The 25575-nt window shown below is 46.5% G+C and overlaps 1 protein-coding gene across 2 annotated transcripts; it reads left to right on the forward strand.

Annotated features, from left to right (window-relative positions):
• The first annotated feature begins 245 nt into the window (after positions 1 to 245).
• On the forward strand, positions 246 to 23957 carry EIF4H (eukaryotic translation initiation factor 4H). Of its 2 annotated transcripts, XM_047089219.1 has the most exons (7): positions 246 to 344; positions 15250 to 15437; positions 17108 to 17172; positions 17256 to 17352; positions 17685 to 17744; positions 21522 to 21659; positions 21950 to 23957. In XM_047089219.1, exons 1-7 carry the CDS (start codon positions 286 to 288, stop codon positions 22087 to 22089), a joined length of 747 nt encoding a protein of 248 aa, XP_046945175.1. In that variant the 5' UTR covers positions 246 to 285; the 3' UTR covers positions 22090 to 23957. The 2 variants fall into 2 exon arrangements, with proteins under 2 accessions (XP_046945175.1, XP_046945176.1); XM_047089220.1 differs by lacking the exon at positions 17685 to 17744.
• The last annotated feature ends 1618 nt before the right edge of the window (positions 23958 to 25575 follow it).

Raw genomic sequence — 25575 nt, forward strand, 5'->3', positions numbered from 1 at the left:
CGGCTGCGGTGAAGCCCGGGGGCCAGCACACAATGGGCGGGGGCGCAAGGCCGGGCGCCCCGCCAACGCGCCGCCGCACCACGTGGGCCGCAGAGCGCGCCGGGCCAGGAGCGGCCCGTCGGCCCAGGCCGGGCGCGGCGCGGCGTACGTGCGCGCGCGCGCGCGTGCGTGCGTGCGATTTGCGATCAGGCGGCGCGGCGGACAGCCCCGGCGGCGGGGCGGGGGGAGTTATATTGCGGGGTCCTTCCTCGCTCACCCTGGTTCCTCTCGGAGCGGAGACGGCAAATGGCGGACTTCGATACCTACGACGATCGGGCCTACAGCAGCTTCGGCGGCGGCAGAGGGTGAGGTTGGCGGGCGCGGGCCCCCGCCGGGCGCGGGGGGGCGGGCGGAGTCAGGGGCCCCGGGGCGGCGGCCTTCCCGCGCTCACCCGGGGCGGCGGGCGGTAGGGGGCCCGGCTCGGCCCGCGGAGGCCTGGGAGAGGAGCCTGGAGGGCCGGGGCCTAGAAATGGCGCGCTCGGGGAGGGGGGCGGCGGCAGTTAGTTTCCCCCACGTCTTGCTCGCGGCGCAGATTCGTCCCTGTGTCTCCCGCCGCCGACGTGTCTGTCGTCTTTCCAGTGCCTTGGCCGCAAGGCCAGGCCGCAGCGGCACTGAGTGCCTTGGAGGACGAGCTCCCGCTTCCAGCCCCATCCCCCAGTACGGCAGGGCCAGCGCGGGGCTCTGCTGCAGCGCGGGGTGGGGGCCGTAGCCTGCCCCGCTCGGGTCTCTGTCCACGTCCCGGCCTCCTGTTCTCTGCTTGCGCTGCAGGCGCTCTGGCCCGCTTCGTCAGGAGGCCAGCCGACTGGGTAAGGTCGGGAGGGCGAGAGGGGTGATTCCCTTCCCTGATGTGTGAGGCAGGGATTTGGCGGCTAGAGCCCGGGAGCGGTCCGATTCACGCCGGTGGAGGGGGAGACCAAGCAAAAGAAAACACATAATAACATTTTTAATTTTTCTGTGTGCTGGGTCAGTGTCTTATTGGCAGGTGCTACGTGCTTGCTGGCAGGAAATTTTATTTCTCCCTAGTTTCTCCTTCTGACCTGGAGAAGGAATCGCAGTTAGCCTCGTTCTGACTCTGGTCGTTTACAGACTGTATACAATTGAGACACCCCCTTTGAAAGAGAAATACTTCACTAGTGAGTAAGAAACTTAGCGTATTTAATTTCGGGAATCCGCGCTGGATTTTTTCTTTTTCTTTCTTTTTTTTTTTGTTCCCTTATGCAGAATTTAGAAGACAGACTATAAACATCTTGCTATTTGTCAAGGACACACTTGGCCTTTGTGTACTTTTACAGAAAGGATTACTTTCCCAGGATAACACCACAATAGTACCTACTGAGCTGTCCAGTCTCCTGGGTTTCAATCCCAAAAGTATCATTGTTTGGTGAAGAATGATCTTTTAATACCTTGGTTTGGGACTGGCTCAAACAAAGGCTTGTTTTGGTTAGGGAGTGTACCTAATATTACTCATGACACTAGAATATGGAAGTTGGGGAAGGTGGAACCACCTGTTCTTTCAAAGAATATTTTATTTGCTAATAAAAAAGAAATGGATGTTGGATGACATGTGAAACTGTTGCCTTTGGGGTAGGTTCGTAGACATCAAATTTGCTTTTAAAGTCATCTTCAAATTTAATAACTGGGATTTTTTTTTCTTTAGTTTCAAGAAACATTAAAAGTGCCCAGGAAAACTCTTACACAGAGTGGTTTGATTTAAGGCAGATCCAAGGAGTTTTCGTTGGTTCGGGACTAGAATAAGTTAGTCATATTATCCTGAATCTGGGATTTGGTGTTTGGTTATTGTGGGGGTTTTTTGTGGTTTTTTTGCCCCCCCTCCCACCCCCCCACCCCCGCCGCCTTTCGACAGATTTGCTAGCTGCTCTGGTGACTTGAGGTGTTTTAGTCAGACTTTTAGTGGATGTCGCATTTAAGTACATGGGAAATGCCACTCAGTTCCTAAAAGCAGTCCTAAAAACGCATTGATGAATTTGTGTGCTCGTTTAGACAGGGTCCGGAGTGAGTCCAGAAACTTTACAAAGGACCAGACATGTAGCAGTGAGGTCTGGGGCAAAGCTTTCCTATTCCAGAGTCAATGTTACTTTAATTTCATCAGCTCTGGAGTTCACCAGTTTCTGGTTCCTCACAAATTCAGCAAGATGGTAGAGGCTCGTGGGTAACCTTCCGTGATAATTTGTACTGTTACTTGAACCATGTTTCACATCGATGTTTCAGTGCTGTTTGCTTATGTTCACATACAGTGCTTAGGCATTGTAGAAGATTGTCACTTCGGGGAAGCCAGTTTTGCATTGCTTTGTTTGGTGCTTTTGTACCAAGGGACCCTTCCCTTTGGTCTAAAACACCTTAGCGAGTAAGAGGTCTCAACTGTAAACCACTTGGGTCAACAGGTGAAAGGAATAGCAGGTGTGAAATGCAGTCATAACCTAAAAGCTTGGTTTTAATAATTATACATTCCCTGTAATTGTCTTCTGTGTTGTATGTAATATCCAGTGCTGTTGTCAGGAAGCGGTGTTAAGCGGTTATTTTCTCAACCCATTGAGAATGTCCCCGGCGGCCAGTGACAGAGCCTGGAACTGCATTGTTGCCCCCAAAAGCAAAGCAAATCACAATTCCAAATTACCAAGAGTTGATTGTACTAGATCTTGAGTGTACTTTGTTCTGTAGGTTGCTAAATTTTCTTTCCTGGGTTTTAATTTTATTGGCCATTGGCAATAAAGTGGAGAGTAATAGGCTTTTACATTTCTAACTATAACGTGCCTTTGCGTGCTCCAGCCTAAAACCATCAATTCTGGGAATTAGATTGGAACTTGGAGGTAGCAAGAATCGAGATTGCTGAAAATGGTACCTACTAAAACTACACCTTTAAGTATTCTTCTTTTTAGTCTAGATTTTTATTTCTCTATTTTTACATTTTTATTTAAATCCAAGTTAACATATAGTATAATTACGGTTTCAGGAGTAGAATTTAGTGATTCATCCCTTACATACAACACCCAGTGCTCATCCCAACAAGAGCCCTCCTTAGTGCCCATCACCCAGTTAACCCATTCCCCCCCCCACCCAGCACCCCTCCAGCAACCCTCAGTTTGTTCTCTGCATTTAAGAGTCTCTTATGGTTTGCCTTCCTCTCTGTCTTTATCTTATTTTTCCTTCCCCTCTCCTATGTTCATCTGTTTTGTTTCTTAAATTCCACTAAGTATTCTTTATCAAGTTCCAGTTAGGGGGGACTGGAATTCTAATTTTTTTTTTTTTTTAAGAGAGAGTGTGCAAGCAGCGGGGAGGGGGACAGAAGGAGAGAGAGAGAGAGAGAGAGAGAGAGAGAGAGAATCAGAGAATCCAAACCAGACTCCACGCATGGAGCCTGACCCAACCCAGGGGCTTGTTCCCACTACCCTGGGTTCACAAACCGAGCTGAAATCAATAGATGTCATTTGGACAGGGAGCCAACCAGGTGCCCCTCTAAGCATGTTTTAAGACTAATAAGAGGAAAGAAAGCAGGGCATAAACAGTGGTAGCTATTTGCACTAGTCATGGTAGGATCCGTAGAAGTATTAAAAAAGTTTATCTTAAAATCCTGTTTGCCTGCCAAATGCCAGGTGGCCTGGGGTTATCGTCCTCCTCTCCACTCCCCAGCCTCCCAAATGCTGGATTCCAAATCATTATCTTCTATGAAAATCGTTACCACAGATGCTTGACTTGGTTTCACCAACAGTCTCTAACACAGTTTGAGGAAAAGCCCCAGCTTTGGAATCAGGCAGACAGGGCTTAAGGGTCATCTGAGCCTTGAGCCGTGTATTAGCTGTGTGCTCTGGAACAAGTTCTTTAGCTCTCTGAGCCTCAGTTTCCCCCATGTAAGATAAAAACTCCTCTGTAGAGCTATTTATTGGGAATATTAAGTGTGCTGTCCAAAGCAAGCAGCACAGTGTCTGGTACACTTAATCATATTTCCCTTGCATCAGTAAGAGTGGGAAAAGTTCGGGGCGCCTGGGTGGCGCAGTCGGTTAAGCGTCCGACTTCAGCCAGGTCACGATCTCGCGCTCCGTGAGCTCGAGCCCCGCGTCAGGCTCTGGGCTGATGGCTCAGAGCCTGGAGCCTGTTTCCGATTCTGTGTCTCCCTCTCTCTCTGCCCCTCCCCCGTTCATGCTCTGCCTCTCTCTGTCTCAAAAATAAATAAACGTTGGAAAAAAAAATTAAAAAAAAAAAAAGAGTGGGAAAAGTTCTATTGGATTAACGAGTGAGTTTTTACTTTCCTGGCTCTGTTTCTAAAGCCAAGAGAAATCTATTCTATAGGCATAAAGCATTTTATGAAGAGTGCTATATTGTAAATGAGTGGTAACTAATTTTTTCTTGTAGATTATTGGTTTGTTACAAAGTTTATATTTGAAATATTTATTGCAAATGCTTCTGAGATTTCTAAAGACTGACTTGGTATATTGTTAAAACGTATATTTCTATTTGAAGTTAACCTTTAGTGTTCTGGGAGGATGTCCCACTAAGTCAAGTAGTCTTCCCAGAAACTTGAAACATGTAAACACAGTGTTGGGGCAGTATCAGTCCTAGATTAGACTCCCATCTTCCAGTTTCCAGCTTCCCCTAGAAGTAGAAGAGAGGGTTGGACAGGACAGCATGCCGTGCCCCTGCCTTTCAGTTGTACATCTGGTTAGACCTGCACACGAAATAAGTGTAATTGCTTGATTTTGATAGAACTTAAGCTGTAATACCTACATTGTCTTTTTTAATTGAATGTCCTTGGTTCTTTGACATTTTCCCCATGTTGTGATTTCTAAAATTGGGGTGGGGGGGTGCCTGGGTGGCTCAGTCCGTTGAGGGTCTGACTGTTGATTTTAGCTCAGGTCAAGATCTTGTGGTTAGTGAGTTTGAGCCTGGCATCAGGCTCTTTGCAGACGGTCAGAGCCTGCTTGGGATATTCTCTCTCTCTCTCTCTCTCTCTCTCTCTCTCCCTCCCTCTCCCTCTCCCCCCCCCCCCCGTCTCTTTGCCCTGTGCACATGCTCTCTCTCTATATATAAATAAATAAACTTAAAAAAAAAAGTGTTCTTGATGGGGCCCTCTGGATGTGCTCCAGTATGTTGATACTACATTGAAAAGATACTACGTTGAAAACGTGGCACCTCCAGTTAAGTCTTGTATTCAGTGTAGGGTGGATGGAGACTATCGTCTCCCCTGTTCTGCACACTATTCTTCTGTAATTAATCAGCTGCGTTTTTGGAGCCCTTTGAGTGTTTGGTTTAATAGAAGATAATTGGTTTCTCCTACATACCTGCCTCTGTATTCACTCTTGAGATAGGATGCTTTGGTTGACATACATGAAGAAAATCCAGCCTTACACAGGTAAGCAGCTGGAAAAAGTAGTATTTTAATAGCCTTTTCAGATAATTGTGGGTATTTTTTTTTCTGCTCCTATACCAAAACTGGACAAGTGGTAGTTTCTGCAAAAGTTAGTTGCAGTGTGGAATCTGAAACTTTATCTAGTAAACTTTTCATACTATTCTTTAAAGTCCATTGATCATTTTATATTTCAAAGGGATTTTTTTTACCTGCTCATGATCTTGTAACATGAGGCATTGGTTATCTGGAAAAGATCAGTTCATTGAGTTATGCAGATCTTCCCAGTGTTAGTACATTTTCTTATACAGTACCAAATGATGTTTATTTATGCCACAGTTGATTTTATGAGAAAAATTTCAGAGATTGTGAGACTTTCAAACTTATGTTGATGAATACGAGTTTTCTAAAACTTTATTTTTTGCTTGAAAAGCCCGCATTTTATCACTGGCAACAGATACTGTTCGTTTTCCTTAAAGGACAGGCTCACTTCATTTTCAAGAAAATGAATAGTCGTAGTTTGATAATTCTTCAGGTAAAAATGGTGTTCCATGAAAAGCGTAGCTAGCTCAGCTTGTAAACTTGCATGAATGCTTTTCCTGGAGAAAACCATCACATTTCTATAAGCCGCAAAAATGCTTTGCCCCCATTTCAAAACATAGGATATTAAAAAGTGGGTCAAGATTTAGTAAAATTAATCACTTTTACTGCTTTATCAGGGACATTGTGTTTTGAAGCTCGTAGGCTCCTTTCTCTGCAAATACTCCATGATGAAGCATGAGTAATAGTGTAGTTTGGTGCCCCAGCCTTGGTTTACTGTGGGGTCAGTTGCAAGATCAGTGCAGGTCTCAAGTAGCAGCTAGTAAGGCGCTGGGGGACTGTTAAATGAAGGGTGTGGTCCTGGAAGGCACAGTTAGGACCACAGGAAGTACATTGTTAGTGTTTACAGAGGCCACCCGAGAATATTAAAGGATTGCTCCTTGAGCTTAATTTTCTGTTCATGGAGGAAGGTCAGTGTGGTTTAAATTAGGCCAGAATTTACCAGTTGCTCGTTTTATGTAACACTTAAACACCAATCTAAACTTTTTCAGGGGTGCCTGGGTGGCTCAGTTGGTTGAGTGTCGCGGTCTTGATTTCTGTCCTGCATGGTTTCAGGACTTTGAGCCCCACGTTGGGCTCTGTGCTAATGGCACAGAGCCTGCTTGGGATTCTCCCTCTCTGCTCACATCCCCTGCGCCCACCCCGGGGCTCTGTCTCTCTCAAAATGAATAAACTTAGAAAAATAAACCTGAACACTTTCACATGTGAACAGAAGTGGAAACCAGTGTATCAAACCCATGTAACCATTCCCTGGTTTCATTTGTTTCAGGGTGTGTGTGTGTGGTAAAATGTATCCATAAAATTTACCACTTTGACCATTTCTAAGTGGCACTGGTGTTCGCAGTGATACTCAGAAACTGCCCATTGAGCAACTCTTCATTTCCATTCATTTAGCTTTATAAACCTTTTTGCTGTTCCTGTCTTCATCAGTCTCCCCCATTGTGGGGAGGGGATAGAATTTTTTTATTTTTGGGGGAGAGAGCGTGATGCGATTGGGGGAGAGGGGCAGAGTGGGAGGTGGGCAGAGAGAATATCTTAAGCAGGCTCCACAGCCAGCATGGAGCCCTACACAGACTCGATCCACAAGGGGGGGGGGGGGATCATGACCTGAGCCAAGATCAGGAGTCAGACATTCAACCTACTGAGCCATCCAGGCGTCCTGGGATAGAATATTTTAAAGCCAGTCAGCCTTCCCGTCTCTCTGTCTGAAAATACTTTTAAAACTTGAGTACATGCATGTTGCTAACTGATTAGGGGTTTCTTTTTTTTTTTTTTTTTTTTAATTTTTTTTTCAACGTTTATTTATTTTTGGGACAGAGAGAGACAGAGCATGAACGGGGGAGGGGCAGAGAGAGAGGGAGACACAGAATCGGAAACAGGCTCCAGGCTCCGAGCCATCAGCCCAGAGCCTGACGCGGGGCTCGAACTCCTGGACCGCGAGATCGTGACCTGGCTGAAGTCGGACGCTTAACCGACTGCGCCACCCAGGCGCCCCTAGGGGTTTCTTTTTAACCAGTTTTTCTGTTACCCAGTTCGTGTTCGGTTTTGTGCAGTTGTCTCAAAGATTACTTCATATAGTTGGCCTATTTGAATCTGCAAAAGATTTGATTACAAAAAATCTAAAGTACAAATAAAGGTAGAATTCAATACTAATCCACCTCATGTACCTGTTACCCACTCTTTAAAGTGACACCTTTTATTTCATCTGTACCTCCTCCCTTCACTTTCCTCACAAGCTTTTGGATTATTTTATTTTATTTACCTTTTTTAAGAAAGTTTTGTTTTGTTTTTTGTTTGTCTTTTGTTTTTTGTTTTTGAGAGAGAGGGGGAGACACAGAATCTGAAGCAGGCTCCAGGCTCTGAGCTGTCAGCACAGAGCCCAACGCGGGGCTCGAACTCAGGAACTGTGAGATCATGACCTGAACCGACTGAGCCACCCAGGTGCCCCGCCTGGATTATTTTAAAGCACATCTTAGATGTCTCACTTCATCTAGAAGTACTTCAGTATGAGTTTCAAAGGCACAGACTTTTAAAAATATAACCATGATACTACCACATCTGAAACTTCCCAGGAAGTTTTTTTTTTTTTTTTTTTAATGTTTATTTACTTTGAGAGAGACAGAGTGTGAACCAGGGAGGGGCAGAGAGAGAGGGAGACACAGAATCCAATGGGGGGGGGAGGAGGTGGGGGTTCTGAGCTGTTAGCACGGAGCCCAGCACGGAGACGCGGGGCTCGAACTCATGAACTGAGATCATGACCTGAGCTGAAGTCTGATGCTCAACCCACTGAGCCACCCAGCCGTCCCCCCTTCCCCCATAAGTATTTGATTTCTCTAATTAGCTCGTAAATTTTGATGTACAACTGATTTGTTTGAATCAGGACCAAAGTTTGCCCATTGCATTTGGTCATTGTGCCCACTAAATCTGATGGGGCACCTGGGTGCTCGATTGAGTGTCCCAGCTCTTGATTTCAGCTCAGGTCATGGTCCCAGGATTGAGCCCTACAGTGGGCTCCGTGCTGAGTATAGAGCCTGCTTAACATTCCCTCCCTCTGTCCCTCTCTCTCTCTCTCCCTCCCCCCCCCCTTTGCCTAATTCTTGTAACTATCACGTGTAGGGCAACTAGAGGTTAAAATAAATTTGATATTAGCAGAAACACTTATTAATAAATGTTAATAGGTATGCATCTTAGTACATATCTGTCTGTTAGTACAAATAACAGATTTTTATGATTTTTCAAGTATTTTTAATTTTATTAAGGTATAATTAATATGTGGTGTTAGTGTGATATTCACAGTTTTTCAGATAGTAAATGGAGAAGAACTGTTAGTTTTGTATGCCTTTGAATTCTAGCTTTTATCTGGTGGTCTATCTGGCATTTTATTGTTCTCTAAATAACTGAAACATAAGCTATTTGTAGATCATAAAATTGAACATCGCATGAAAATGTGAAGTTTTCTTTAAAGTGAAGTGGATATGGGGCACCTGGATGGCTCAGTTGGCTAAGCGTCCGACTTCGGCTCAGGTCACCATCTCGCGGTTAGTGAGTTCGAGCCCCGCATCGGGCTCTGTGCTGACAGCTCGGAGCCTGGAGCCTGCTTTGGATTCTGTGTCTCCCTCTCTCTGCCCCTCCACCACTTGGGCTCTGTCTTGCTCTGTCTCTCAAAAATAAATACATGTTAAGAAAAAAGTTAAAAAAATAATAAAATGAATTGGAGCTGATAGTATGTAGAATGTCAAATCTCAAATAATCACCCTAAATTAGAAAAAGCTCTCCTGGGCCACCTGGGTGGCAGTAGGTTGAGTGTCTTACTCTTTTTTTTTTTTTTTTTTTTAAGTTTATTTGTTTTGAGAGAGAATCACATGTGAGCCGTGCAGGGACAGAGAGAGAATCCCAAGCGGGCTCTGCTCTGTCAGTGTGGACCTGCACATGGAGCTCAAACCCACGAGCTGTAAGATCACAACCTGAGCAGAAACCAAGTCAGACGCTCAACAGACTGAGCCACCCCGGCGCCCCGAGCATCCTAATCTTGATTTTCAGCTCAAGTCACGGTCCCAGGTTTTGGGATTCTGTCTCCCTCTGCCCTGCACACGTGCTCTGTCTCTTCTCTAAAATAAAAAAATAAAATAAATAGGGAAAAGAACTCTTGGCCTATAAAGTTCAAAACTAATCCATAGAAATGGTTTACATCATAGCTTCAAGACAGATGTTTTTTGTGGCAGTATTCTCTGAGGACCGATAAACAGCTTGAGATTTTTATTTTGTTTCCTCTGAAAAATCTGGAACTTTGGATTGAATAATGTTTTGCACCATATGAAGCTACTATATTAATAATCCGTTTATTTGCTTTCATTAATGTGTGGGAGTCCAAAATTTTAGTACATTGGGATAAATGCCTTTTTCCTAGTAAGAAACATTTTCAGAAAGACTGTAAACCAGAAGTCCCCCTTGTGCTCCCTGTTCTGGAACAAGGCTTTCAGACTGCCTGTTCTTTCCTGTTGGTAGATGAGATCAACTTAGAGGTCCTGACAAGCATTTTGAAAGATGAAATAGAGAATAGTGTATGTTATACTGTGAGTTTGTACTGTTGAGAAGCTTTTTGTTACTTGTATAGCTACTGTGCAGGCAGGTATATATGTGTGCACGTTTTTAGTCGCGGCGTAAAGATGTTTCTCTTGCTGTTGGTCGTAGCCAAAATTTTTTTTGAAAAACATTTAAGTGCCTAATTAGAGATGTCATCTAAATACATGTAATCCTCTCTTATATTTTAATTTTTTTTCCCAAATAAGAATACCCAGGGGCGCCCGGGTGGCTCAGTCAGTTAAGCGACTCTTGATTTCAGTTCAGGTCAGGATCTCACAGTTGATGAGTTCGAGCCCTGCCTGAGTAGGACTCCATACTGACAGCACAGAGCCCCCCTGGGACTCCCTCTCTCTCCGTCTTTCTCTGCCCCCTCCCCACTGACCTGTCTCTCCCCCACCCCACCCCTCCCTCTCTCAAAATAAGTAAATTTTTTAAAGAAAGAATATTCATGTTAGTGGAAGAAGTTATTTGTGATCCTGGAGGCGTTGCTAGGCCTGTGTCTTCATTCCTTCCACCCCTGCTGAGTACCAGAGACCGTAATAGTTCTGGAGACAGAATTCCTGCCTTAGAACTACCCTGCGTTTCCCTGCAAGGGTTTTTTAATCCTGCAGATGGGATTGAATTATGAAGATAACCATTCACAACAGAAAGAGCTCTTTGAGAAAGGGTTCATTGAAGAGTTCATCATTGATCCCAGGGTTGATCAGAAACATCCACAGGCTCTCTTGCCCATCCTTCAGTAATGCCAGTTATCAAGATGAAGGGGTTTAATTGTGAATGCCCATTGAAGGCCTTGGAGACTGCATACATTTAGGAGAGGGAGATCTACTTGGAAATGAAATGCTTTTAATCCAAGTTGTCTGGGGCTAGTTTTTAAAAACCTCAATTGCAACTAAAATGTAATAGGGCGCTGGATGGGCTCCTGGAACAGAAAAAGGACCTGAGGTAGAAACTAAGGAAATCTGAATAAACTGAGCTTTAGTAAAGTATCGATATTGGTTCAGTGATTTTAATTAGTGTATTTTGGTAATGTAAGATGTTAGTAGTAGGTAAGATAAAACTGAAATGAGGGCCTGGCTTTTGAGAGCTCAACCTTTTTTTGGTTATTTTCTAGAAACCAAATGGGTTGCACATCATAACCATGACTTTTTTTTTTTTTTTTTTTAAGCATGTTCAGTGGACTTTGTTGTTTCCTTGTATTTTAATCTTACAAAGGCGATCTTTTTGGGGATACTTATACAGGATCCAGCATGGTGTCATGCGTGAAACAGTGTAATATATGCTAGTATGTATTTCTGGGTGGAATGTGAGAGACCTAAAAGACCAGAGTTGTTGATCAGCCCTAAGGATACTGTGTCCCTAACCTAGACTTAATAGGAGAACATGTAATGTTGCAAATACCCCAGAGAGGTTAATACTCTGTACTTGGGTATCTTGGCTTCCCTCTTGATTTTTCAAGAGGAACAGCAACAGTGATTAAATTATGGTGTGGCTTCTGATGGCCTCTGGAAGTCTTTATAAAACCCTTTCCTAGAAAAGAGCTTAGCGTGCATCCCTCCTTTTTTCTTATCCCTTATACTTGGAAAGTAAGCCTGGAGCACTTCTCTCTTGAATCTACTTCTTGGAGCTGATCCCGGCCCTAATATTCTCTTATCTTGTTTCTTACAGTCAACCCTCCCTCCAGGCTCCTTGCCTCCCACAGGCTTCTTCACAGCAAACCAGCTTGTTAGGTCAGTGTTTCCCTGTGTGCTGTGGGAACGCAAGGGTCCCGGTTCCTGTTGTTCACCCCTGCGGACCCTGCTCCCTGTGGCTGTCTCCCAGATTGCCTGCAGTCTTTGATTTCTCCTTTCCAGATGCCGGGACCCTGTCAGTTGGATTATCGGCTCCTTGAGGGCAGGGACTGGGTCTTAGGTTTGTGCCCTCTGTACCTCATAGACATGATTTGAGTAAAGAAAAGTGATTTTTCTGTAAAGGATTTTGTTCATGCTTGGAGTTGAAATTTGGATTTCCTAAGTTACCGAGGTTGTAATTTATTACTCTGAAACTTGCATATGTTGGGGCGCCTGGGTGGTTCACTTGGTTAAGTATCTGACTCTAGATTTTGGCTCAGGTCATGATCTCACGGTTTGTGAGTTCAAGCCCCCACATCAGGCTCTGCACTGGCAGTGTGGACCCTGCTTGTGATTCTCTCCGCCTCTCCCCTGCTCTCTGTCTCAAACTTTAAAACTTGAATATGTTATTTTATTTAAAAAAATTTTTTTTTTCAACGTTTTTATTTATTTTTGGGACAGACAGAGACAGAGCATGAACGGGGGAGGGGCAGAGAGAGAGGGAGACACAGCATCGGAAACAGGCTCCAGGCTCCGAGCCATCAGCCCAGAGCCCGACGCGGGGCTCGAACTCACAGACCGTGAGATCGTGACCTGGCTGAAGTCGGACGCTTAACCGACTGCGCCACCCAGGCGCCCCTTGAATATGTTATTTTAAAAAGCAGTGGACTGTCCCTAAGGGATAGCAGAAGCAGTAATGAGCCGGAAGGATCGATGCTGAGTGGAGGGGGTGCAATACAGCCTGGGGGATTGCAGTGCAGACCTTCAGGTGTCTGTTCTGAACGGGGGGCCGGCCTGCTCTTTGGCTCATCTGTTCTGTATCCACGGCAGCCTGTCCACCCGCTTCTGCACAGCAGTGTAGCCTGGAGCGTGCTTAGTCTTCCCGTAATGCTTTGGATTGTTACTAAACTTTTATAAAGCAATTAGGATTTATGAGTTGTTTTATGGTCGGTTTTAAACTTTGTAAAAGAAAGATTTGAGACACTTATGAAGTCACAGACGAGGAAAGTGAGAGAGACAGAGGTCATTTGGAAGAGGTTCTACACCAAGCTGAGAAAGGTGTCAAATGAGTCTTCTCTGCCTGTGTTGTTTTTAACCTGTTTTAGAAAGTGCTTTGGAGTAACACAGCTTTAGACAATAGTCTCTTGTAAACTTCAGTTACTGTCAAAAGGTATCATGGGAGTTTTCGCTCAGAATTTGCCGACATTTGGGGTTTTTTTTTATTCGGTGGGTTGCTGACTGGATGTATCCTTTTATTACATGCATATGCACTCTCTGGGGTTTGTCCCCTCGCCCTGGTCTCAAGTTGCTGGCACACTGGAGACTTCCACTCTTCTCGCTTTGTAACCGTTGGAGACAGTAAATTTGAAGGCAAATTACAGGCAGTCCAGCTGCCCTGTCCTGTAAGACATGCTGAAGTCCCATAGAACTATGTCACATAGGGTAGTATGCAGGGTGACTGTGGTGATTCTTGGGAAAATCTGGAATAGTAAGCCGCCGGCAGTTTTGTGAGGCTCTGGTGAAATAAGCAGGTTAATGGGCTGGGTTGGTTGTTTCCACATGTCTAGCTCTTAAAATACTGCTTGCTTGAAACAGGATTCTGCCATCTTCCCCAAAGCCAGAAACTGCTTCTTATCCTGCGGCTTTCTTCTTCATGCCCCTGCCATCTGATTAACACTACCTACCCTCCTTCCTTTGGTCCTTATCCAGGCTCACCTGGCTGCCTGAACTCAGAGCCCTGACTCCACCTTCTGGGCCCTGCATAAGTTCTGTAAATGTTCCATGTGTCCTTTGAGCAAGCCTTCCTTCCTCCATCTTCCTGAGTCATCAGACATACACCTGCTGAATTTACCAGCTCTCCATTCTCCCCTTCACCTTAAGGTTTTAAAAAATCGTTGTGGCTTTTCACCTTCTGTATATACGTACATATACACACAAACATGCAGGCAGTGTGTGCCAATGTAGTTGTTTGTGTCTTACACGTGCCGCTCACCTTGAGCTGCTTGAGGGCAAGGGACTGTTTCCACCTGATGTTTAGTAATAGATGATTTTCAAGTTATTAATTGTAATTCATCGTGTGCTTTGATAGTTTTTCAAAAGTTTGCATCTATTGTATCTTATATAGTCGGTATTCAGTCTCAGAGTATCTCGTTGAAAGTATTTTAGGGCTTCGGGTTATTGAGATAATAACAGTGGTATTGCAGGGGCACCTGGGTGGCTCAGTCGGTTAAGCATCTGACTTCGGCTCAGGTCATGATCTTGGGGTTCATGAGTTCACGCCTCACATCGGGCTCTCTGCTGTTAGTGCAGAGCCTCCTTTGGATCCTCTGCCCCTCCCTGGTTCGTTTCCTCTTTCTTGCTCTCTCTCTCTCTCAAAAATAAATACACTTTAAAAAAAAAAAACAAAAAACAGTGGCGTTGTGAAGGGTATTGAAGCGCAAAAACAAGTCATTTACTCACCTTGGTGGGGTGGGGGGAGTGAGAGCAGGTGGGATGCAGTTCACTTGAAAACAAAATGTAGAATTTCCTATTGGGAAGTAGCAGAATTTTGAGTTACTAAGCTTAATTCTAGCCATCTAAGAATTACATCGTGATTTTGTTCTTCTGCTAAGAAAATGTCATAAAGGATGATACTTATCTCAAGAAAGATGGCGGATTTCTTTCATGTTATCCCTAGCAAAAACCAAGTTACTTTCCGTGACTTGTATTGATGCTTCCCCTGCGAAAAGGATGGCTTTGAGCAGATCTGTGTTGTGAGGCAACTCCTTTAAGAGAGGAGTTTTAAGGGGCACCTGGGGTGTCTCGTTGCTTGAGCGTCTGTCTTTGGCTCGGGTCATGATCTCACGGTTCCTGAGTTCAGCCCCACATCGAGCTCTTGCTGCCATCGCAGAGCCTGCTTCGGATCCTCTGTCCGCCTTTCTCTCTGCCCTTCCCCAGCTTGTGTTATCCATAATCTGACAGCAGCAGGGAGCAGGTGCGTTACAAATGGGTTAAACTTGGAGCAGCTTTGGAAATCTTCCTGTGAACACAGTGTGATAAGTCTGGACGGTCCATCTCTGCGTGTGGTAGCTGCCAGGTGTGAGGGAGGGTGTTTGCTAAGGTTTTAGGACATGAGCATTTCGCAGATACTGAGTCTAAGTAAGTAGGAAATAACGTTTCTGTCACCAAACGATAGGTACCCTTTCCATAAGTGATATTTTGGGGTACTCTCGATAATTTCAAGATGCTGTTGTACAATCAGGTGGAGTCGTTCACATGACTGGTATGGCTGAGCGGAAGACATTACCCTTGTCCTGGCCTGGGACAAGTAGACTTGAATCCTGTCTGTTTCCCCTCCAGGTCCCGCGGCAGTGCCGGTGGCCATGGTTCCCGTAGCCAGAAGGAGCTGCCCACAGAGCCCCCCTACACAGCGTATGTAGGAAACCTACCTTTTAATACAGTTCAGGGCGACATAGACGCTATCTTCAAGGATCTCAGCATACGGAGTGTACGGCTAGTCAGAGACAAAGACACAGACAAATTTAAAGGTGAGTTTGGGGGAGTCCGTACTGTATATTCTCGTAGAGGGAGGGTCTGAACCAAAATGGTGGGGAACCAGAGGGCTTTAATTGTGGAAGTGTTTATCCAAGTGGCTGAAACCCGCATAGCCCTTTAACCCATGAGGCTTTCGGTTCTACTTGGGGGAAAATGTGTTACACGTGATCTTATTTGTAGAAATGTGCAATATATGCCCGAGTAAATGTGCTGTTTGCCTGACTGGCAGTCCTGTCTGCCAGTAAAGGAGTTCCCCGGGAGAGAGATGAACAGACAGCACAGAGGACTTTGCCGGTGCATCTCCCCTTCACCGACGCGTGGCTTTCTTCTTTGTCGTTTTCCTGTGATCTAAAATATTTGTACAGAATTCAGAAGAGAACCTCACAAATATCATCACTGTATCTTTGTGATTTGGGAGCGTGTCTGGGAGAGGGTTGGCTCAAATTTTGGGTAAAGTTCGTGTCTGTAGAGTAGTCTCTTCAAGGCACGTGAGCCGGGAAGCAGTAAGCAGGAAGAGTCACGTGAGCATCATCATCTAGCTCTCCGGAGTCCCTGAAGGGAAACGTGCCCTCTGTTTAGGGCATGGCGCGAGGTACAAGGGCATGCGGTTTACGTTATTTATCCAGAAGAACATCCAAGGGGAAGTACTAGCTGTGCGAGAAGCAGAGGTTTTGCTCATCCGAGCGGTTCTGTGTATAGGTGGCGCTTTTACCGTTTTGGAAGTGTTCTTGGCTTTAGAACCGGAAGCCTTGTTAATAACGAGTGCTCTAACAACAGAAGTAAATGTACCTGTTCAGCCTGTGAAAGTCAGGCCCACCCACTGTGCCTCCTAGATGCGCTAGGAATTCGGGCTTCTGGGGGAGGGGAGGAACGGGTGGTCAAGGCCAGCCTTCAGGCTGAGTCAGTAGCAGCAGGTTTTAGTTTCTACATCAGACGGAGGGTCATCCCTCCGCAGCTCTGAGGTGTGAGATGGGTGACCGGGCACTTGTGACCTCTTTGAGCACAGGAGGTGGTTTCCACAAGTACTCTAGACCATTGTGAATCCATTTAAGGGGGCCGGCAGGGGGACTCTTCCAGCCAAGCGGTACCTTCTTGTTGCAAGTAGTTGGTGGGGAAATGGTGAACAGGAAGAGTTTGGACCCAAGCCTTCAGAGCATTTGTAGTCTGGTGGGCCTTGAAGGTGAGGTGTAATCACACGGGACGGGGACACTCGGGGTGCGGTGGGAGGGTGTGGTGTAGTACAGGGCGCAGTGTGAGCAAAGCGGGGCAAGGGGTGTGCCGAGTGCAGACTGAGACTCCAGGCTGCGAGGAGGAAGGGGCGTGGAAACTGTTGGAGGTTGAGGGAGAAGCTAAAGTCATTCAGAAGTCAGCTCTTCAGTGGCCCAGGAAAGGCTCTAATGTCATGGTTAAAACTTCTAAAAAGAAAGCATTATAAAAACAGCTGCCACTTCAATGCCTGGTTGGCACTTTCTGGTAGAGTATAATTGAGAGGGAGGAATACCAGTCAAGTATTTTGTTTACCGAAAAGTAAAATCTCTCTTTTAGGCTCTGCTAGCCTGCTGTCACTTAGATGCAACAAAAGTGGGGAAATGGGAGAGACGGGGATCCCACTGTGTCTTAACCCAGAATTCCTTGAGGAAATTGGGATTTGTTTCTCTTACAGGTTTCTGCTATGTAGAATTTGATGAGGTGGATTCCCTTAAGGAAGCCTTGACATATGATGGTGCAGTAAGTATCTTCAGTTTTTCTGTGTCGTGTCAGCAGCTGAGATGTTTTTCTTGCCTATACTTACACTGTTTTCCCCTTATCAGCTGTTGGGTGATCGGTCGCTTCGTGTGGACATTGCAGAAGGCAGAAAACAGGATAAAGGTGGCTTTGGCTTCAGGAAAGGTGGACCAGATGACAGAGGTGATTGGTTCTTCTAAAACTGAACATAACACTTACTGTATGCCCACTGGTTACAACTGTTGAAGGCTACTAGAATTATCTTGCCGGTCTGATAGGCTTTTGTGAGCTTTTAAAAACGTGGAAAAATCTTAGAATGGATGGTGCTTCCACAAGCCTGGGTTTTGTTTTTGTTTTGTTTTTTTGTTTTTTGTTTTTTTCCTATTGGCAACAAAAACTCTTACAATTCTTTTGAACTTCTCATCACATGAGTGATTCTTCCCGAAGAATTTTGCCATGTGTGTGCAGCAGGGTAATGGTACGACCTCACCTTTATCTTTTTTGTGTGTCCTCAGGAATGGGTGGCTCTCGAGAATCTAGAGGTGGATGGGATTCCCGGGATGACTTCAATTCCGGTATCAGTATTTAAAGTATCACCACTTAACCTTTTTCAATGGCCTTGCTGCTGTTGTACGTTTATTGTGGATGTAGCCCACCTGGCCGGACTACTCCTTTAGTTCATTCCGCAAGTGAAACTTTCCTGAAAGATGCCCAGGCATGCAGTAAGCCTCTGTTAGAACCTAAATGTTCGGTGTAGGACTTGAGAGGTTCCACACTGTGGGCGAGTTAGACCGACCCACCTCCTTTTGTTACGATGCCTCAGCCTATAGTTCCCATCTGGCCTTTGTCTAAGGAATCCCCTTGGCTGCTCTGTGTAAATAGAAGCACTGTTACTTCTACAAAGTGGGGGGGGTTTTGGAAGCTTACAGAAAGCCTCGTAACCGTGGTTCTTGGTGGCTCCTTCTTCCATGGTTAAAGTCGTGGTGACCAGTTTGTTTTTTTGAAGGGCGTGGAACTCCTATCTCTTCTTGGTGGACACGATCTGCTCTGTTCCTTTTCTTAACTTACCAAGGCAGACCACCAGGTGCCTCCTTGTCTCCCCTTAAGAGGTCGGTTTGCATGTCGGGCCTCTGCTTTGAAGGGTTGATCATCTCTTTACTTTCTTTTTGTTTTTTTGTTTTTTTAACAAAAATAAATTGTATATGTGATCAAAACGTCAGTTGTAACAGGTAAAAAATGAGGAAGTAGTCTGTTTTCTATAAACCCTGCACTCTCCACTGTATGAGAGGATAACATCAGTGCCCCACCCAACCACCCTGTCACCCTCCCCCATCAAACAAAATTCGGCATATAGTGTTTGGTAAGTATGGGAAGAACTGGCACAAGCTGTTGAAGACCAAAATTTTTACGAGTGCATTTCCAGTGCTACTTTGGCTAAACAGGTGACCGCTTATATCTGTTGAATTACTTAATCCTAAAAATCCTGTAGCCAATCAGAAATGAGCTTATTCATAAAAGTACAGTATGATCCAGTAAACCTGTAATTTTATGTATAAGCTAGTCTCTGATTGAAACACGCAGCAAATGTCTTCTCAAAGTCAATCTGAGTGCAGCCGTTAGTGGCCTGATGAGTGGTGGCCTGGGACCGGCCGGTTTTGAATTCACTGGGAGTGTAGGAATAGCACTTGGGTGTGTAGGCTCTGGGATTGTGGCAGTTACCTAAGGAACTGTTGCCCTTGCTGGGACTTTTACTCTCTGAAGCAGAGAGCACAGCCAGAGAGACTCCCCCGCCACCCACCAGGTTCAGCATAAACTGCAGGGTCTGGAGGTGTCTGAATCCAGAAGTGCCCGCATGGTGGAGTGATGCTTGTGAACGTTATTTGTGAACGTAGATCTTTTTTGCTCTTCAAAATGATGCTGTTTTTTAAATGACATACACTGTTGTAAAAAGATTCGAGCAATACCGAAAAATAGAAGAAAGCAAAGTCCCACCCCCAGAGGTAGCCAAGTACGTTAAAGTAAAAAAAAAAAAAAAAAAACTTGGAAGGTTCTTGTGAACGGTGTGCCTCCTAAAAATCTGTCATCAAACTTCATTAAAAGATACTTGGTAATGTCAGACCTTGCGTTTCCCTCGTAATCTTCGCCTGCTCCTGTCGTAAGAGATTTTGAAATGAGGTGGCCACTGGCTGTGGATGCGTGCTGTTTCTGTTGTTTTGGGTTTTTTCCCTTCTGTCCTACTTGGGTGCATCCGGACTAAGTAGCAGTCGTGCTTACCTGCCTTGTCAGTGCGGGTGTGAGCTGATTTCTGCTACACTGGTCGCAAAATTTATTCTCCTAGGGGAGTAGCTTTTGTACTCCCACGGAAAGGTCCGCTTCACAGTTGATTGGGGGAGATGTCAGTCAGATGTTTGAATCTCAGTTAAGCTTGTTGAATAAACAGCGTAAGCTCTGGTTTAAAAGATTCTATAAAGAACCTTCTACCTGACTGTATACATCCCAATATGTTTTCCCCAAATCAGTGCTCCTATTGGTCTGAATCTTTTGGGGGGGATTGTTTTCATTACTTGTTTGGTTAAAATTGGTACTGTCCAACTCAGTTTCTGAGCTGGGTTTCAGATAACTTGATCGCTTTCCAAATTCCTTGGCCACCCTTAAAGAACAGAAAAATACCACCCTTGCAAACAGTTGAGTCTTCATATTCAGGGGAGTTAAGTTTAGAATCACTGAGAACCCCAGATGAGTAGATACCAAACCATTGTTCCCAGGGGAAACGACAGGGTCCGATTCCTGTGAGCCTCTGGTCCCAATATTTTGTTGAGTGATCAGTACGTACCTTGTTGCGTGTATTTCTGTTTAAAGACCCCTAATGTCACCTATACTGTTGATTTGTTTAACAAGGAGCTCCTGGCCAGCAGCACCAGAACTCTGCTCGAATGGAGCTTATCTAACGTGTTTTCTCCCGTGAGGCACAGGACTGCCTTCTTGCACTTAGGAGTGCTAGACGACTCTTCAGCTCTATGTGCGGGGCCACTTTAAACAGTGAAATTGCCAAAGAAAAGCCCAAAAGAGCAAAAACCTGGCACCGAATAGTTTGAAAAGACACTTGTTTATGGTCTGAGCTGAAACAAGAAGGCAGAGTGTTGCTTTGTTGGACCTCAGCTGAGAGACACGCATGTCGGGCGACTCAGATTTCCACTGCTCTGTGCATGTCTGGAAGAGCAGAAGGGCCAAAAGATTTAATTTCAGGGTTACATACAAAGGCTAGTGAGTCGACAAACGGGCAGATATGAAATCTACGGATGATGTGGATGGACCATATATAGAATATTCCTCAGGCTCAGGATCCTTCTGGAAGATAGATGTTCCTCCAGAGCTTTGAGCAGTGGCACCGTCCTTCGAGTAAAAGTGGTCACCTTTGGGGGCTGGGGGGGGGGGGCGGACTGGTTTGTTTAATTACAATATTATTTCTTAAATTTTTACCGGAAGCTCACTCTCCCTTCAGTAGGCGATACTGTTAAAAGGCTAGTCAGCTTAAACCCCCTCTAGATGAAAGTCCTTCCATGAAATACAGAACTGAAGAAAACTTAGGGTTCTCAAAGCCTGTGTAGAAAACCGTCTTCTCTACAGACAGATGAGAGTCGGAACACTCCTGACCGTTGTCGTGACAGTTACTTTGCTGAGGGTTCCAGCAGATACCCGCAGGGATGGGGAGGAAACCTCTCCTCCCCCTCGCAGCCCCCGGAGGTGGCGCAGGTTGGGGGCGAGGTGCTCCGCTCCTCTGCGAGCCCCGCTCTGCGAAGGGGGTGAGCCGTGCAGGGTAACTGCCTTGTTGACCACACGGGTGCCGAGCTTTTAGAGTGCTGCACACCCGCCACACAACAGAGACAAGACAAGCGGGGCGCGTCACCCAGAGGTGGCCTCGTATTTTTATTCTGTCTTCGTGTCTGGGCTTTTCTTGGGTGTCGCATTCTAAATTGTAACTTTCACATTTCAGGTTTATCTTTTTAATAATCAGAGGCTTTATATTAGAAGACACAATAAGATGGGCTTTGAGGATTTTTGTTTGTCACGAGCCTTATTTTATAGTCTTAGGTAGGGGGTGGGGTTTCCGCCACTTTTCCTGCAAGCTGAGGTTTAAACAGCTCGCTTTATTTTTCTTTCGTAAGAAGTGTAACGTCTGTTAGCATTGAGATTACCCAGCACATTCTCATTTGGACCCCATGCACTCTTTTGCAAAAACTTCCGATGTTGGACAAACTAAAGAATTCAAATTGAACAGTCCACGCCAGCTGCACAGTCAGCTTTTGAGACGGTAGCTTAAAAAGTAATCCGGTGTCCTCTTCCTCCTTCAGGCTTCAGGGATGACTTCTTAGGAGGCAGGGGAGGGAGTCGCCCAGGTGACCGGCGAACAGGCCCCCCAATGGGGAGTCGGTTCAGAGATGGCCCTCCCCTTCGAGGGTCCAATATGGACTTCAGAGAACCAACAGAAGGTACGGTGATGCTTTGTGGGTGGAGGTTGTCTTGCCCTGGTGCGCTGGCTGTTCCCCCCACACACACGCCTTCTCGTGCCACGGACGGTGGCTTCTGTGGCCCGCCCCTTAAGTCTTCAGTAGCAAGTTGGCCTTTGTCAGAGCGTCTGGGGATGGGATGGGTCTTCAGGGCTGGCCTGATGGTTAGAAAATGGGCTGGCCTGTAGGGGCTGGCCTCAGTCGGATCATTCCACCCGGGCGGGGAATGTGGGGTCCTTTTCTCATAAACCACGTTGGTTTCTCTCCCGCAGAGGAAAGAGCACAGAGGCCACGGCTCCAGCTGAAGCCTCGAACAGTTGCCACGCCCCTCAATCAAGTAGCCAATCCCAACTCTGCCATCTTCGGGGGAGCCAGGCCCAGAGAGGAAGTCGTGAACAAGGAGCAAGAATGAGCTCGCGGTTGGGAGGGAATGGGGTGTGGGGGAGTCACAGCAAGACCACAGCCTGGCTAGCCCCCTGGACCAGCGGTCCTGCAGTCACCATTCCTGCGCCTGACCTTTGTCCTCCTTTCTTACAGCGGAAACACAGAGCTTGTGAGTGCATGTCAGCAGTTAACAAGTGGTTTTTAGTACATTCTTGGCTTTGCTGAACCTATCTAGTGCCTGTTTTGTGCTTTTTTTTTTTTTTCTTTCTTTCTCTGCCAGTCCTTCCCCCATTTTCCTCCTGTCCTTTTTCCTTCTTGCTCCTTGTTTCCTTCCAGTACTTGAGTCTCTCTCGAGGGACAGAGGCAGCCACCCGTGGGCGTTCTCAGGATGGAGGTGCTGCTCCATTTTTCTCCCCCTGCTTTCTCGTTTTACTTTGGACACTCTGGCCAGACCCGGTTGGTCCTTTCATTTTTCTCAGTGCTTCTCTTCTGACCTGCATGTGGAGTTCTGTATTGCTGTGGCTTCCAAGGGAAGGAAAAAGACAAAACAAAACAAAAAACAGAAAGAAGTCACAGATTGGGTAGCATCTTGTTTTTATTCAGCTGTGGTCAACAGAGAGAATTTGAGGCACCTTGTTTTCAAAACAAGGATAAAATATCTGTTGATCCTTGCAGATTCCTCCCTGTCCCTATTTATAAGCAGCCCTGTCTCTGTCACTCCCTCCCCGGATGGATCATTCGAGCCGGAGGCTCTCCTTTCAAAGGTGGAATCTAAGAGAAGAGGGTGGTAGCGTGAGTCGGTGAGCAGCTCAGCGGACGGGCCGGGGGCCGAGCGCACCTCCGTGCGCACGCTAGGATGGCTGGGTCAGCACGTCGTGCAAGCTCGTCCCCTCCTCCCCGGCGGAGGTGGAGGCTCCCGTGGGTGGCTGGGTGCGCCGAGCCTCCGTCCGGTCTCCCGTCCGGGCAGGGCGCTCCGGGGGGATCGACGGGCAGTGGTGGCCGAGCCGCGCCTGGGCCGTGCTCCCCGTGCAGACGCGGACTCTCCTCAGACCCCGTCGTGTGTGTGTCCCTGTCTCTCCCTTGTGTTTACCTGTGTCTGCTCCTCGCGTAAGTAGCAGTGAGATACTGCGCTTCCCGCCCTCCCTGACTTTTATAATGAAAATGGGCCTAAAATCTGGCACTTTACTGTTGGACTTGATGAATTGAGGGTTTTACTCTGCAGGGCTGTCAAGAGCCTTCAGAGAGCTGGTAGGTGGCTGTAAGTCCCCAGGTCTCCTCTTTGGGGCACAGTTGCCTATCCCCACAGGCTGTGTTTGGCACGTACCCAGGGCCAGGGGGGCTGGGCCGTAGCTTCTGAGCTAAACGCCCGTGTGTGAGAGCAACCTGGGTTTTTCAGCAGCGAGTCCCGGACCGTCCCGTTGGGAGCAGTTTGGGGGCCGCCAGCAGCTAGAGCCCAGGGAAGAGACCTCCCGTTTGGGGGTGGGGGGGAGGTGAGAGGTCGTCACTAGCTGGCGTCCTTGGCTTCTCTCACTGGGTCTCGGTCCCGGGGTCTCAGCAACTACAGAACTCTCTGTCCTTTCCTTCCTTCACCTGCCGCCTCTGCTTCCGAAATAAGAACCATTTGTGTAACACCAATACTTAACTTAAGAAAGACATGCATTATGTGGTTGTAATCAAACCTGATGCTTTCAGATGACCTACTTACATCTTCAATGTGGAAAAGATTAAGAACAAAACAAATTCATCTAAACTTCTGGGCAATCAATCCCAGTTGACTTTTAAATGTAAGAATGGAATTCCAAACACTTAACACATTCAGCTATATGACAGAAAGTAAATCTATGGATATGGTATTTTGTGAATGATCTTTTAAATAAAAGAAAACCTTACGTAATATTTAATGCTCGCCTTTATTTTTGACTTCTTTCTAGCTGCTCTTAACGAGAAGTTCACACCCTTATTAAATTGGGGAAGCGGTGTCCGAATCCGGTAGAATGTACTGCGACCACAGGAGAGAAGCATCTTGCTCTTGGAAGTTACAGGATTAGTGAAAGCAGTTTAAAAGCTAGTGATGATTAGAAATAGGACGCCCAGGTTTTCCTACCCCCCCCCCCCACCTTTCCTCTCATTTCCTAAAAATGGCAATTTTCTGAACAGAGGCCTTGCATGCAGTGTGGCCTTAGTTTTTGATTGGGTAAAGGGACTTTCTTCCTGAAAATGGAAGAAATCAGGTGTTTGCACAATGTGTGCATGCTTTTAATAACCGCTGATTTTGGGGGGCACCTGGGTAGCTCCGTCGGTTAAGCATCTGACTTCAGCTCAGGTCATGATCTTGTGGTTTGCGAGTTCGAGTCGCGCATCAGGCTCTCTACTGTCTGCATGAAGCCCGCTTCGGATCCTGCGTCTCCCTCCCTCTCCCCCTCCCCCACATTTGTGTGTGCACGTGCTCGCTCTATCTCTGAAATAAACATTAAGAAAAATAATAACTGCTTATTTTTAGCAGAAGTTCTAGATGCTCTTTGTGGCCGTGGCGGGTGCTACTTCGTGGCAAGCAGATCCTGTATTTTTGGGAGCCGCTGCTGTGTGGTTTTGTGACCCAGGGGACACAGCGCAGAGCTGGGCCCTGTGTCGAGTGGGGGGTGGGGAGACCTGGCCAGCAGGGAGGGTGGAGGAGGGCCGGGCACGTGCAGAATTTGCTTACTGTGAGGTGAGCCTTGACTGCAGCTTACTAACCTTCAGGGGGAGGGCAGGGCGGGTGGACACTGTTCTGGTTCCTGGACGCGTGGCTGTCACTTGGACTGCTCCCCGGCCAAGACTGGAGGAGAGGACACGGCACTTGCCTGTGTTTTCTTTAAGGGGTAAGGTCCCTGCAACTGGACGCTCTGTGCCCCACGTGGAGTTGGACTGGTGGCCAGGCTTGAAACCCCACTCGATAAGGCTTCTTGTGGTGTTGTTGTTTGAGAGAGAGAGGGAGAGAGAAAGGAATGGGGCTCACCCGACTTGGGGCTTGAGTTTACGAACCATGAGATCGTGACCTGAACTGAGATCAGATGCTTTACTGAGCCACCCAGGCGCCCTCGATGAAGCTTCTTTCCAAAGGTCCCTTGGATCCCATCTTCAAAAGGCCTGTGGAGCGCTCAGACCCTCGAAGGGGGTCATCTGGGTCTCCAGAGGTTTCCCTGGAGCTTTCTCCCTGCTTCCCTCGAGATGTCACTGTGACTTTGTGGGCGTTTCTCTTGACAGGCACCTGTTCCTTGGCCTGTGGTATTTGTGTAATACTAAGTATTACCGAAAACGTTTTAGTATCTGTCTCCTCTCAGTAACTGAAATAAGAAGGCACATCTTTTCCCAAGTAAGCACGTAAATAAAAGTTTATACCAACTATGAATGTTCTGGAAATAGGTTTAGTGTAGACAGACAGTTGATGCCTGGTTTCTCTCTCTGCATTTTTCCCCCCTACTTATTCTTGAACTGCCTTCAGAGAAACAAAATTTAACGGAGTGCCAGGTTGGGC

Source organism: Lynx rufus, unplaced genomic scaffold, assembly GCF_022079265.1.
Source record: "Lynx rufus isolate CCGP_SWC_20201006 ecotype Redwood Valley unplaced genomic scaffold, mLynRuf1.p SCAF_27, whole genome shotgun sequence".
Taxonomy (NCBI): Eukaryota; Metazoa; Chordata; class Mammalia; order Carnivora; family Felidae; genus Lynx; species Lynx rufus.

Excerpts from the sequence above, each read along its gene's own strand:
- EIF4H (XM_047089219.1), top strand. The coding sequence starts at position 286 with ATGGCGGACTTCGATACCTACGACGATCGGGCCTACAGCAGCTTCGGC. Across the intron at positions 17,173-17,255 it reads CCTTGACATATGATGGTGCA|CTGTTGGGTGATCGGTCGCT; the intron begins GTAAGTATCTTC and ends TCCCCTTATCAG. Across the intron at positions 21,660-21,949 it reads CTTCAGAGAACCAACAGAAG|AGGAAAGAGCACAGAGGCCA; the intron begins GTACGGTGATGC and ends TCTCTCCCGCAG.